General features: G+C 35.7%; 2 protein-coding genes across 2 annotated transcripts; one reads left to right on the plus strand and one right to left on the minus strand.

The window, feature by feature from the left end:
- Positions 1-467: 467 nt before the first annotated feature.
- Positions 468-6,221, minus strand: depdc4 (DEP domain containing 4). The gene is made up of 9 exons (XM_024292883.2): positions 6,100-6,221; positions 5,127-5,550; positions 3,790-3,935; positions 3,520-3,706; positions 3,191-3,441; positions 2,970-3,112; positions 2,134-2,259; positions 1,888-1,966; positions 468-1,457 (listed from the first exon to the last, which is right to left on the minus strand). Exons 1-9 carry the CDS (start codon positions 6,191-6,193, stop codon positions 1,258-1,260), a joined length of 1,650 nt encoding a protein of 549 aa, XP_024148651.1. The 5' UTR covers positions 6,194-6,221; the 3' UTR covers positions 468-1,257.
- Positions 6,222-6,758: 537 nt separating this feature from the next.
- On the plus strand, positions 6,759-14,970 carry tcp11l2 (t-complex 11, testis-specific-like 2). The gene is made up of 11 exons (XM_024291472.2): positions 6,759-6,915; positions 8,635-8,686; positions 8,791-8,941; positions 9,078-9,210; positions 10,416-10,536; positions 10,640-10,863; positions 10,949-11,085; positions 11,168-11,355; positions 11,472-11,653; positions 11,733-11,905; positions 13,719-14,970. Exons 3-11 carry the CDS (start codon positions 8,791-8,793, stop codon positions 13,979-13,981), a joined length of 1,572 nt encoding a protein of 523 aa, XP_024147240.1. The 5' UTR covers positions 6,759-6,915; positions 8,635-8,686; the 3' UTR covers positions 13,982-14,970.
- The last annotated feature ends 432 nt before the right edge of the window (positions 14,971-15,402 follow it).

The raw sequence follows: 15,402 nt of genomic DNA on the forward strand, positions 1-15,402 counted from the left end.
TTAATTTTTGTATTCATAATTGTCCTTTTTTAAACTGAGACCAATCTTTTTGTTTTTTTAAAATGACAAATCTATATAACATTTTTAAAATAATTATATCCTCAAAACTCTTAGATTATTTAAGTTTTTATGTAAAATAATACCTTTGCTTTTCATTGTTTGTCTTTTTGTTATCATTGCTTATTAGTTACATTGGATGTTTTTTGTAAAATTTCCCCCCAATTTTGCATTTTTAGGTTATAAATGTCATAAAGTTTGTAATTTTGAGTGACAACATGCTTACATGTTCTGTGACTTTGGATGTACCACTGAAAGAAGAAAAAATAGGAGTAAATTACTCGAAATGTCTTTAATTTATATAAATTGGGAGCATATATATTTTTCAATCCTTGAAAAAATAATGGAATATTCATTCCCTTACAACATATGTATTGGCACAGGGGCTGTAAAAAAAGTCAAAAAATAGCCTTGCTTGAGAACCATTTTAATTGTTTCATGTATTTTTACATGCTTTAGCAGCATAAAGTGCATTACAACAAGTGTCAGTGTTTTGCTAACCACCATAAATTCTGACAAAATGAAATTACAGCTGATTTTCTCCAGAACATTGTTAAAAAATATAAAGTGATAAAAACAACACCTAGAAACAATAAAAGTGAACTTATTAGACTAAAAAACAAATACATCTAGCTTTTCAATCGAGTAATCATTGCTATTTTTCAAGTAAAAATATTGAAATGTCTAAAAAGAATCGATCCTTCTTGTTACCCTGAGCTATTTTGACAAAACTTATGATATAAACATAAAAGCATGCTTCAAGAAAACTCATTTCTGACATTAGCTTTCGTTTGTACGTTTTCCTAAATCAAAGCTTAATAAAAGTTTGAAAGGTTGTTCCATTTAGGTATTTTATGCCGTAACAGGAGCAACACATGGAAGACTTTTTTGCTACAGTAAAAAAAGACTAGATTACAATTAATGACATTTTAAAGTTAGTGCAAAATCCTCCATAATTATACCTGAATAGATCCTTTCAGGAATTTTTTATTCCTTTTTTAGCTTTTGTTCTTAAAAACTCACAAAAAAATGTAAAACACAATGAACCCCAGGATTTAGCAGAATTGTATACACCTGTATACATGAACCACTTTATATCAATAACTACTTCTTTTTTTTCCCTTCAACACCAATAATTCCCTTTTTTAATGCTGCAACTAATTTCCTGAAGTTGTTGTGTACCAAACAAGCATCACAGTCTCAGAAAGTGCTGGAAAAATGCTGAAGAAAGACCACGGGGTGATGCTTTTCGAACTCTTTGAGCAGCTTTCTCTTCTCCTTCACATTCATGCTCTTGCTTGATGAAATCTCTTGGAGAAGTTGCTTGAGGTTCTTCAGGGTGGCGGCCTCACGCTGATCCTCGTACTCCTGTGGAGTCACCTGCTGACAGAAGGTGAAAGCTGCAACACAAGAGTGAGAGGATTGACACCAATCTGTACCACAAACCACGTATAAAACACTTTTAACATAACTTCTTGATGATTAAAATAAATATTTTAGTGGTTGACTTTAAGAATAAAATACTGTTTAGAACAAATTACTTTATTGTATGATGTGCACTTCCCCCAAAAAAGCATCTACACAAATAGGAACTGCTACAAGTTGCTTAGTATAATTTTATTTTTTAACATTGCTCAGGAAAACGTACAGGAAGAGCAACAGAAGTCACAAACAATGAGTGCAGAGAATCATGCAAATGCTGTGTGTAAAGGTAATGCAAACATGAAACACAGATGTATAACTTCTGTAAAGTCTGGAAGTCTATTTGAAGAGTCCAAAAATGTCAAGTCATGAAGTTAAACGGTTAAATTTAGGGTGAAATTCACTTACTTGCAACAGAGTCGGGGTCTCTGCCCTGCTGCAGCGTTCTCACAGCTGCTCTCACTGCTTCAATAAGGGCTGTAGGCGTCTTCGTTGTTAAGAAAAAAACATAACAGGAAGTAGAATTAACTGAAGATATGTAATGGAAAATATCTCTGCATAGCAAAAGAAATTGAATGAATCTACTTAAAATTAATTTACAAAAACAACACACTGTCTTTATAAATGTCATGAAAATAGAGAGTTCCAAAATACCTTGAAGAGCTCAGTATGATGATCCATCAGGAAGAACACCAGAGTTTCAGTGTGAGATCGAGTCAGTTCATGACTCTGAATAAGAGCTCTCTGAAAAGTGCGGCAAACCAGGATCCTGTTGTCTGTCTAAAAAAATAAGCAAAACAAAATCACAAGAAATACGTTTTTTTTTTTATCCCTATAGCGGCTGTCTAAGTAGAAAATGTTATTCTTACAATCACACTAATATAAATGCTGAAGTGAATTTATTCTGATTACGTTTAAGATTTTTTTGTGTTAATTGGAGTGTCGGTTATGTCCAAGGCTACTTACGGTGGCCTGGAAGTGACAACCACTCAATGTAAAAACATTACAAAGATCAAAATGACGGTTACAAAAGCAAAACAAAACCAAAAATATATACATTTTAGACATCCAAACATATATCCAATAAAACAATATAAAAACGAAACAATTTAGAAAATAAAACTAATTTCCAAAAATCAAAATGAAATGTTAAAAAAATGAAATTGGAAATCAATTTCACTGGTTGGATGACATTTGTTAACCTTTTCAACCAGACGTTATTGGTCACAGTGATATTTTACAATACAATTTCTTCACGCTTCTAGCCCCACCCACTGCAAAAGTTCACTGACATGTTCAATTAACTCTTTGGAACAGTTTGGACAAAACATCCTTCATCATCCAATCAGTGATGTCCCACAGGACCTACCTTTTCATTTGTGGATTTTTATTTTTTATTTTAATATCTAAAAAGTAATGATTTTTTTATTTGTCGCTTTGATTTTTAATACGTTGAGTGATTTGTTGATCCGATGGGCCATCAAAGCTACCTTCTTCTGCAACTGGCAAGCATCTGGTTGAGCTGCGATGGCCATGAAGCCCAGCAGTCTGCGCAGCTCCTCCCTGGAGCTCGTGTCCAGCAGTCGCAAACACAGCTGGGATGCTCTAATCGCTTCCTGTCTCTTCCCTTCATCTGGAAATACATTTAAAAATATAAAAAAGTGACAACAATCAAAAATAGAAAGAAGGAAAAATGGTTTTTGAATCTCACCAAGTAAATTCAGAATTGCAGCATGTATATCCAGATAGCGCCCTGAGAGAAGCGGGGCTTTTTCCTGCCCGTTGTAGTACTTAGCAATAGTGTCAAACAGCAGTCGCTTATGGCTTATCGTTTGCTGCGAGTTGCTAGCTTCCGTGGAGGAATCCCCGTCATGTTTGCTGAGCTTTTCCCCTGCAACCACAATCAGCTGATCTGGAAAGAGTTCCAAGCAGTCCGCTGCTGCTGACAGCCATGCATCCAATCTGAGCGGGGAAAAGGTGATATCGGTTAAGAGTCATTTTTGGTGTTTTCTGAACTCTGTTTCAACTGTTTGTACTGACTGAAGCAGATTGAGGGGCGGCTCCCTGTCCAGGCATGTGTTAGAGATAACCAAGTCTCCATGGGCAGGAGCTCTGCAGCGCTGAGGCTGAACCCTTTCAGGAGAGGTCAGGATGCACTCCAACACCGGCAACTCCACCATCTGCAGCAGCTGCAGAAGGGTCTGCTGCTTCCACACCTCATCTACAACTGGGAATCACGTGAAAGAGAACCAGAATGACATGTCCGCTCAAAGCTTTTTGTCTGAATTGCAAACAAAGAGGATTTTTTACCAGATTTGGACAAGAAGTTTGTGGTTGGCTTTTCCGGAGCTGAAGACACACATGGCTGCAAGTTAATGGTCTTCAAAAGCCTTTCAACCGTCTTCTCTGATGGTTTTACAGCTAACGGATTGGAGATTGTCAAAAATTCGTCAAACCTGCAGAACATAAAAATAAGAAAATGATTTTAAAGTCATACTCCAATTATCTTTCGATCTATTTTAGAAGCCTTCCCGGTGATCTTTGAATTAGGATTATGACGTTTTTAGCCCAAATCAAAATACATGTCGCTTTTTAGGACATAGTTTCTGCAGAACGTGGGGCTGGGTATCGCCATTAATTTCCAGAATCAATTCAAATTTTTTCGATACTTTCTATCCCCTCAATTCAATTTAATTAAATTTTGTGTTTACACAGTTTACACATTTGCTTAGAAATACATTAATAATCTGTATATATGTTTTGAAGATTTTCAAATTAATCTGATACAATCAGAGAAGCTCCACCAATTGTTCTGCCTCTCCTTGAGGGTGTCTCAGTTTGGCCACTAGGTGGTGATCATGTTACATCATTACACCTTATTCCAGAAGAAGAAGAAAGTATGAACAAAAAATATGTTTTAGACCACAAATGGTTACTTTAAAAAATCTTTTCTTGAAAGAGTTTTGAAAATTCATGCCTGTGAGTTTATTTAGATGTTCATTTATTCAGCAATGTATGTTTAGGTCAACCGAGCGTTAGCTTTAGCCGTCCTATGGAAAATCCCATTATACGTTAGTATCAATTTTAGCTTCATGCGTTAGATTGATCTCTACTTTTATGGATCGATTATTGATCTATTAAGTTTAGTTCAATTTGATCAACCCAGCCCTAGCAGACCAGTGCTGGTGTATTCATTTAAATTTTTATTTTCAAACAAGAACAACAAAAAAACAAATAAAAATAAACAATGAAAATTATCCCACAAACAATCTCGGATGTAAAAAAATAAACATTCAGAGTTCGCAAAAGATGAAGCTAAAAGGTTATCCACAATGGTAGTTTGTTAGAAATTCATGTCTGAGTTGTGGGCGGGACTTTTGGGGTAGAGTAAGCCTGCCTCTACTTCCCATCATCCATCTGTTAACAATCTCCCGCTAGCTTACAGCCGCTCAAAACCCCAACCTATACCCAGAAATTCAATTTTTTAGCATAATTTTCAATATATACATGTCCTCTATCATCACAAAAAAGCCCCAAGAACATGATAAAAACACTATTATATTCATTTGGTGTTTAAAGGAAATAATACACGATCTACAAATGCTAAATAAAAAGACACATCAGCAGGAAAAAAAAGTGAAACTAACCTTGACATCTTTTTCCTTTTTGCCCCATGTTCCTCAGGCTCTACATTTTCTATATCGACACTCCCCTCCTTCCCAGCGGAACCGCTCACCCCTTTATACTCCAGAAAGCGGTACAGACTGTAGCTGCTGTCCTCAAAGGTCACCTCCTTCTCTCTGCGAAACAGCTTCGTCCCCACTGGCTCAAACACCTTAGCCTCCATCAGAGCCTGGCAGAGCCGAGCGGCTTTGAGGCGAGACAAGTCGCTCGTGCAAAACACCACGTTCTGCATCAGGTAGCTGAGCACCGTGTCCACGGCGTCCGAGCCCGTGAAGCATTCTGCATGAACGCGGAGGTGTCTCCGGCAGCGCCGCACCTCTACCTGAGACTGCAAGGCGTGGATGATGTTGTGCCACAGCTGGGTGGCTCCAAATGGTCCTGAAAAATCTTTAGAAACAACACAGAAGATCAACAAAAGACAAAAAAGTAGAATTATATATATATTATAATATTTTATGATTTTCTTAATTTACATTAAGTACAAATGTGAATTTATATTTTTTTGTTTCGACCTAATTCTCACCCACTTCAAACCATTTATATATTAAAGTCTATGCTTCAAACACCTTTTTAAATGCATTTTCTCAGAGGTTTTGTATTTTATTTTGAAGGACATATTTTGATTAATTTCCCCCAAAATAAATTAACTATCAATCAATCAACCTGTCTTAATTAATCTGTTATTTAGCCTTAACTCTCCAGAGCAGAATACAAAGTTAAAAAGATACAAGATTGATCACAAACACTATAATAAATGTATAAATTTAAATATATTAATAAACTTGACCAGATCTAACCTGCTGATGTGGAACCGTTGACCTTTTTGTCTGCATATTTAACAATAATTACATGGCTGGAATCTATTCGATCCCACTAATACAAATAGTAACAATTTAAACGTAATAAAAACTTTCTTCAAATAGGATTTGAGCTTACCATGCTGTATATTATCACGAAAACTTCTTGTTTGGCTGTTCAACCTTCTAAATCGAGGAGTCAAATCAACCGCCATCACGGGCTGTGACGTCATGGCATTCTTCTTCTTCTATCATGTTTTAGCGCACTGCTGCCCCCTAGAGGTTATAAATCCATCCGAATATTACTTTATATATACTTAAAGATACTTGGTGATGAATTTACCGACAAGATTATAACTTTTTTTTTTCTAAAGCTTTCATAGAGATTGTATTTTTCCAACACTCCAAAAAAATATGTAGAATGAGTTCATAATCATCATGTAAACTTTAAGCAAACTTTTTTTGTATTTATATCCGACTTTTATTTATTTAGTTAATTTTGTAATGGATGTTTTAATTATTTATTGGCATTTTTGCAAATAATGTCAGCACAGCACAGGACGAAGATTTTGTTTTAAAGTCAGTGGGTCTCATCCGTAAAGAAAACTGTGCCACATAAACAAGGTGAGGGGAGGAATGTACCATGTCGCGTAAGAACAACATTTAAGATTTTACCTTTAACCTTACAAGGTCGTTATTCGCCTCTTGTTGTGCTTTTGAATTAATAGTTGTGTTTATTTTTTACATACTAGGGTCATAAACCTAATATTTGGGTTCTGCCATGATTTGAACCCCCCTATCTTTGAAATGGTTTAGCCCAATTGTCCTCGGAACAGAGCAGTACAAACGAAGGGCTTTTAAACGTCGAGCAGTGCATTTCCACGGGAGCTCTACCAAGTTATAGCTTCGTTTTTTTGTTTTGGAGTCGGTCTCTCTTAGCAGAGACTTGAATCAGGTAAAATCAAACAATAGTTTATAGCTAAAGTATTGACAGTTTGTGTATTTGGGTCGGACTTACTTTGCAGTATGTGTAATTGTACATTTTCTGTGTTCGCTCTAGTGCGGAAATTGAGCTTATGAAGATTAGAATGACATTTTTCACTGTAACAAATCCCATATTGCCACAATGTTCTGTTATATAATAAAAAATATTGTTTTAGAACGACGACAAACGATTAGAAGAATGTACATTGACGTGACGGCTGTTAATGGGACAGTCTTCGTGTCGTCCCCGTGCGTTATTTGCGTTCGTTGTCACCATGAAACTCAATATAGTTTCTTAAATATGCCCTCTCGACGTCTTGTTTAGGTTAGCAACTCTGGTCACGTGTACCCACTGCGTAAGTCTGTGTGGATATTTTCCTTTTCCATGTGGACAGTGAAGTAACCAAAGGGTTTTCGCAGAGATTTGAGTGACAGGCGGTAGCAGCCAATAGGAAGAGAGTATTTCAGGGAAGCCCATCCTCCCTGATCCTGGGCTTTGTTTACAAAGTACTGCATCAAGTCTGTCCTCAAGGCTGCTCTTTGTCTGTGCAGGAGTTAATCAAACTATTTTATATAGGTTAATATTAAATATTTATTATAAAAATACATTTGGTAATTTAATGGCAGTTAAATATTTAGCTTCGGTCTAATGTTTTAGTACAATAATAAAAGATTTTCTTCTATAATGCATTTACGCAGGCTTTTTGAAGACCCACTACAATGAAATGTGTTTTTGTGTTGTTTTTCTCATGTTGAAGGACATATTAAAAGAAAATGTTATTGTATTTATTTCTTCAAATTGCTGTAAATCAGGAGCAGATGGAAAAAGTCCAGTTTAAAACACTTTTAGGTGTGACATCTGCAGAAACTGTCAGAAAACGACACAGGTTTTTAGATTTTTGGCTAAAAACAACATAATCGTAATCAAAAGACCACTGGGAACACCTTTAAAATAGATCAAAAGATGATCGGAGTGGGACTTTTATGAAAAAAGCAGCCTATAAAAGAGCACGCCTGCTTTGCAATCGGTTTTCTGCATCAATCCTTGCAGCTTATCTCTGGAAATTAGTCAGATGAGTAGCGTTGACCCAGCTGTCAAGTGTAGCAGATGATGTAGCTGCAGACGGAGCAGGGACACGCATTAGTGGCACGTCACCCCCCTCCTCTTCCCTTCACTGCCGTCCCATGAGCTATCTTTAAACTACAAGAGCTGTTTTAATTTTTGTCTGGAGATAACTGAGACCAGGCACAGAAAACCCAGAGGTCGGGTTACCAGCACATCCGCTTTGAGGATATTAGGCAGAGAGGGCTGCTTTTATTAAAAGTCTAGGCGTTCTAAAGTTTCATTTAGGTAAAGTGTGTAAATAAATGTTGCTTAGAAAACTAATTTGTATGGCTTTATTGTTCATTATTAGGCTGTGAGAAACGGCGCATAATCATGTGAAACAGGATCCTTTTTATGTGTCACATTGCTTTGGAGACCATGCTGATCTCCGGTACACAGACCTCGTGTTCTCTTCAGCCCCTCCCAATAGAGAACTTTGTTCATAAAAAAAAGTATTTTTCCAGACATATTTACAGTAGTTCAGTGTTACTACGGATCTGCAAGCAACAAAAGTTGCAAGAAATGCGTCTGTTTTGGTTTCCATGGAGACTGTTTTATTAATTTTTAAATATTTTTCCTCCTTAGCAAGGACTCGTTGCTTTCTTGACACACTGATGGTCACAGACTCTAAATAAAGGTAGGGTGACATTAATAAACTATTTTCCAATTTCTTTTAGGATAAAAAGTCACTTTTTATTGATTTTCTTTTTTTTTAAATGTCTGGAATCTTTTATTCCCAAGATGCCCTTGAATGATGAGAAGCCCACCTCCACATCCAGCGCAGAGGACACGGGCAGCGATGTGGAGTCCTCATCAGAGGTGGTCAGTGATCTGGACTGTTCTCGCGACAGCTTCAACAGCGACTTCTCCAGCAAGCATTGCACGCCCTCCTGTAAGCTTGCACCTTTGAAAGAATATCAGTTTTTCAGTCTTGGTTGTTGTTGTTTCCTCGTGGTTTTTGTGTTGTCTTTACTGCCTTTAGATGCAATCCAACTCACGACTGTTTGTCTAAACTGTCATTTTCACAGCAAGCCCACCCAAAATTTTATCTTTGGATGAAGTCATGGAATCAGCAAGGGACCTTTTCAACCTCAAAATTTCTCATGAGATTGTGATGAACCCCAGTTTCCACATGGATGTAAACAACAGACCACAGAACAGGTATTGATGGAAACAGATCGGAAACTTTGTATGTATTTCACGGGGTTTTATGATCTTCGCTAATTTATTTCAGCTGGGAAATAAACTTGCATTTTTACGAGAGTAAAATCGTAAAATTATGAGGAAAAAAAATGGAATTTTACAATCCTAAAGTTGTCAAATTATGAGGAAGAAGGAACGAGAATAAAGTTGTAACTTTACGAAAATAAAGTCTTAAAATAATGAGAAACAAGTTTTAATTTAATGAGAGTAAAGTCATTAAATTATGTGATAAAAGCTGCACTTTAGGAGCATACATTTTTAAAGTTATGAGAATAAAGTTGTAATTTTATAATTATAAAGATTACGAGTAAAAAAAGACAATTTTATGAGAATAATGTAATATTATGTGAAACAAGTTTTAATTTTGTGAGAGTAAAATCATTAAATTATGTGATTAAAAATTGTATTTTAGGAGCAAAAAGTTGTAACTTTACAGTTATGAAGTTGCAAAATTATGAGAAATTGTCATAATTTAATGGAAATACAGTAGTCTAAAAATCTGAGTGAATAACAAAAAAATTTACTAGTGTAAGATTGTAATTTCTTAAGTTCTAAATTGAGAATTTACAAGATTAAATTATAAAGCAAAAGTCTGTTCACCAATAAATATACAAACAATGACATAAAAGAATATTTTTCTTGTTTTGGCCCATAGATTTCTATGATGAACTAAAGTTTTATCTCCATAAATAGATTTAGTCTGCATGTAATGTGAATGGAGGCTTACATAAATAAATTTATTTTTGAAAAGGTTTGGCTTCTTCCTTGTAGACTTTCAATTTATTGCTTATATTTCATTTTTTTATTCTAGCAAAATAACATCTTTTGTCTTTAGATTTTTTAACTTTATTCACATAAAATGTTGATTGATTTATTTTTTTTCTCCACATAATTTTACACCTTCAGTATTTTTTTCCCTTACACTTTTACGACTTTATTCTCATATATTCATTAAAACATTTTTTGTCATGATGGCCCCAATACTACAATAATAATATTTTAACCTCTTAAGACCCGAGCTCTTGTTTGATGTGGATTTTTATTTATTTATTTATTTTTGTCTCAGTTTCTTTGGCTTTGACCCATCCACGTCTTAAGAAGCGAAAATAATTTGTTAAATGTAAAACATGCTTCAACTTATGTCCTCATCTTTACATTTCTAGGTTATTTGAGGCTGTTAGAGATAACATGCACAAGGCTTTCTGGGACATGCTGAGGGAGGAGTTGAATGATGACCCGCCTAAATATCAGTTTGCCATCAAACTATTAGAGGAGATCAGAGAGGTGAGCGCTCACCTGTTGATGTTTGATTTTTGGAGACATTTTGGGGTTTTTTTCCCCATAATTTAAATATATTTTAAACTGAAACCGTATTTTTCCTGCACAGATTCTTCTGTCATTCCTTAATCCGGGTGCTAACCGAATGCGGACCCAGATCACGGAGGTCCTAGACATGGACCTGATTCGTCAGCAGGCTGACAACAACGCTGTAGACATCCAAGGTCTGGCGTCCTTCATCATCAACACTATGGGGAAGCTCTGCGCTCCAGTGAGGGAGGGGGAAATCAAGAAGCTGCGGGAAAGCAGCGACAACATTGTGATTCTCTTAAAGTAATGCACAAACAACCTTTTTTTTAAATCACAAGCTTTTGAGCTCGTTTGTGACTTTGATTTTTGTTTTTTCTTCTCATTCTAGGGAGATTTTCCGTGTAATAGAGCTGATGAGAGTGGACAGCATCAACTTTTCCATTGAGCTCATAAGGCCTCTGCTGCAGAAGTACAGCGTTGAATACGAAAGGGAAAAATTTCAGAAAATTTTGGACGAAACACCTAGTAGGTTTAAAAATAAAATAATTAATCTGTTCTTTTTTAAACAGAATGAGCTTAAAATAAAATTTTTTGTGGATGTCCTCAGCTGCGCTAAACCACACCACTGCCTGGATTCAGGCAGCTATGGAGGAGGTGTCATCAGCTACTGTTACCATGGAAACAAAAACAGACCACGGGGCTGGAAAGACTGTTGTGCTTAGTCCTTTTCAAATCCTCAACACTGCCTTTTTACACATACTCAGATGGGACTACTCAAAGAACCCAATACCTGAGGTAATACTTTTACATCACATTAGAGATGTTTCCTTCTAAAGTTTTGAACTTCCAGTATTTTCTGACATTTTTAAAGTTTTTCACATCTCAAGTGAAGTTTTCCTGCTCCCTTGCAGACTTTGGTGATGGACGAGTCGCGTCTGCAAGAGATTAAGTGGCAGCTCAACCAGAGCCAAGCCGTGAACGAGGTCATGCTGATCGTCTACAACACCGTCGGAGAGCCCATCCAGGGTCTCGCATCACTCTCTGACCGCCTTAAGAGGATGATCAGCGTGCTGCTGGATGGGATGCACAAACCGTTAAGTCTCCATCAGTCGAACAACTTTTCTTTCCCAGGCGTTTTACTGATCTTCATAGTTATTTTTGTCTTTCTACAGAGACTTTAAATCCGAGGAGTCACTAGAGGCCATCAGTGCTCAGGTTTGCTGTGAACTCAACAAGTCTCTGTCTGAGAGGAACTACCCTGCCCTGACGTCAGAGGTGCAGGCCATGCTGACTGGACAGATATGCAGCATCACGCAGAAGGACAACCCCATTCGCACTCTCGTTGGTAAGATGAAACAAGTCATGTTTGATGCCATTTTCACAAAAGCACAAAATTAGAATTTCATGAAAAGTGTATCTATTTCTATAATTCCATTAAAAAAATAATGTTTCATAGAATATAGATTCAAAGCTCACTGTTTAATTGATTTTAAGTATTTATTTTGACATAAATTATGGTTCCAGCAGAATGTTCTAGAGCAGTGGTCCCCCTCCCCCGCTCCGTGGGTCACTGAGGTACCGGACTGCAGACAGAAGAAAAAAAATACTTTGATTATTTCCACTTTAGTTTATTTTCTGGTCCTAAAAGAAGTTTTATTTTGGAAAACTGTCAGATTCTGTTCACAACATCAGTCTTGGTCATGTGACTTAAAGCAGCTAGCTTGATTGCTGTTAGTAGCCCAAAGCTAGCAAAAACTAAACAATAAAACGTATTTGGAACGTTTCGTCGAGGAGAAAAGAGCCAGGAAGGAAACCAAAGAAGAGCTTTGGAATTCAAAGAACAATAAATCTGCTGTTTACAGACAAAACTGGAAAATCCTCAATTTACAGAATTATTGAGACAGTGGTTGTCCTGTATTCGAATATGCTACATGCTAATACGCTGCAACAAACTCGACTGTTTCACACACGCAGATAATAAAATTGGTGACACATTAGTTTATATTATATTTAGAAAATACAAGATTTACAACGGTTGCGTCATTTTATTTTGCTTTATTCACCCATCATACCTTACAATTCAGACGTAGCTGAAGCTAGCGTCCGGTTGTTAGCCTCCACTTTAATGTTAAAGAGAAAATCTTCATCAAAAAGTTCAAACTTATTTCACAGGGAATCAAGATTGAATCAAATAAAGTTGCTGATTTGTGGAAATTTGTGAAAGTGATATCTGAGAATTTTCATACAGTAGTGCTACTTTATGAAGGCATCTTTTCAGAAACATTTGCACAGAAAATATCAATTTGTTGAAAAAAATACTCAATGAATGAAGATACATGTGAAGACAAAATATGATCAATCTTTTTGCCCTGAAAGATAATAGGAGCCTGGATTGAGTGTTAAAATGGCAAAAAAAAGAAAGAAATCATGAAATCATTTTTCCTTTATGGAATTTGTCAAATCAGAAACAACTTGTAAAAATCAACCATTTTTATTTCATTGAATCTTTATCATCTGTTAAAAATAAAAAAATACTGGTATTTTAGATTTTTTTAAATAAAATGTCTTATAGTGACGTTTTATTTTGAAAGTGCATTTACAGGAACTGGAAGCTTCAAAATGCCAACTTTAGCCCTGTTTTAACCGGACTATGAAAATATTGTCTAATTTAAACCAGTTCGTGGTCTGAAAAAGGTTGGGGACCACTGCTGTGTAGAACTTCATGATTCCTTCTGCTGAGGATCTGGACAGAAATGTAGATTTAATCTTCCTGCAGGATCTGGCCCCACCCATACTATTGACGTATTGAAGATGGACATATTTTAAAAATACTCAGTTTTGATTGATTTGATGTGTTCATAATCTCTATATCTTTTTGCAAAAAATGCAAAGTAAACGGAGATTACTCCATAATATTCTATTTTTTATCTTATATTTGTGGGGTTTTATCAACTGGATCCTCAACTTATTTAAAAAAACAAAAAACAAATATTCAAAATCAATGAAACAGTCTGCCCTCCCTGGATCTATATTCTCTGAAAGTTTATTTTTTTTAAATTGAATTGTGGAAATAAAAACAATTTTGCATGATATTCATTTTTGTTTGCTTGTTTGAAGTTAGTGTTGGTGGAAGTATTTAACACTTCTCTTCTCCACAGAGGATCGTGTGCAGCAGTACTTCACTGTACTCCTCTCTGACCCCAAACCCCTTACCAAACTTGAACAAGTACCAGCCGGCTTGACTCCGATCAAAGCTGAACTTGGACTTATCGGAAGAAAGTTCATTTCTTTGGTCAACTACAACAGGGCCATCTATGGGCCTTTCTATGCAGACATCATCAGAAAGTTGCTTTTCAGCAATGGTCCACCAGCGGGGAGCCTTCCTCAGAACACAGCACAGGACTCTGTGTCTCAAGACTGAAGAAAACACTGCAGTTTTCTTTGCTCACAATCCTGAGGTTTATTGTAAACCTTGATAGGTCATAAGAGTTATAAAAGTAAAGGAGACAATACTCCCCTCTTGATTGACTCTGTTATTAAGGTGTTTCACATTTTGTAGGTCACTTCAGATAAAAGTATCATGTAAGGTACTAATGGTAAAATTTCAAACCTTAAACAGTGTTTGATTCTACGCTGACGATGCATCTTACTTCTCACCACAGGAGTGTCATTCTGGTTTATGAGAATCTGTTTCCAGCTTTTTTTTTCTGATTACTTAGCTCTGTTGTGTTCTGTCTCAAAGTTTCTAGGGCAGAGTTAGTCTGGAAGTCTTCAGTTTCAGAGGCACTATTTACCAGGAAAGGGCAAAAACAATTCTATAAATACTTTGGATGTAAGGAACATATAGTTTTACAAGAAAAAAAATAATTAAAAAAGCATAGCTTTAGATGATTTACAGATTCAGAAATATTTATCACTTACTGATATTTATATACAGTTTATAATGTATGGTAGAAGCCAAATTTGAACATATTACTATATAATTATGTGGAGCCTATCTGTTGAATTTGTTATTTTGTGTGTGTGTGTGTGTATCAGTAAAAAGACTAGGTTTTGATGGGTCAGAGAATGCAACACAACTTGTCTGCATGAGTAAATCTTTTTTGGAGTTGGGCTTTTTGTTGTCGTTTCTGCTTGAATCTTTTTTTTTTGTCCTATTCTGTACTTTTTTGCTACCAGTAGATTCATTGTTTTGTTTTGTCATTATGGTATTGCTGTTGTTTTATGTAAAAAGATAAAGGTGCTAAAAGTGAAAGCATTGTTTGTGTTTAAACTTGTAAAAGGACCTTAAAATGCACAGGAAAAAAAAGCATTGTGTTTCATTAATAGAAGTTTACAGAGAAATTTGATTCTGTATTTCAGTTTTGAAATGAGTCTAAGTAAATACTGGTCAAATAAAAGTCAAATAAGCTTTTATTTCTGTCAGGTCAGAAAACAAAGGTATTTTCCTGTTATAGGCTGTGGAATAAAACGCTGTCATCGCTTGCTGTTACCAGGCAGTGATGTTGCCTTCAGGTGAGTCCGTGCGGTTACCATCACAGTAGTGTGTAGCAAAAACTCACTATGGTTTAACATGTACGACATATTTGAGGACAAAAATTATTATTGTTTATAAATAATAAATTCATAAGCATAAACGTGTTTAAGAGAAACCTTTTTTTTTATCAAATAAGTACATTTTAACACTCGTTCATATATTTGACTGCCATATTACAATTAAATAGCAAAAATATAAAACAGAATTATTTTTCGTTAGTGGCAGATTTATGTTCATGCCTTATGTTTCACTTTTAAATGATAAATTAAAATCTTCACGTCTTAAATATCCCAGTAATTTCCCTG

This window comes from Oryzias melastigma, linkage group LG23, assembly GCF_002922805.2.
Source record: "Oryzias melastigma strain HK-1 linkage group LG23, ASM292280v2, whole genome shotgun sequence".
Taxonomy (NCBI): domain Eukaryota; kingdom Metazoa; phylum Chordata; class Actinopteri; order Beloniformes; family Adrianichthyidae; genus Oryzias; species Oryzias melastigma.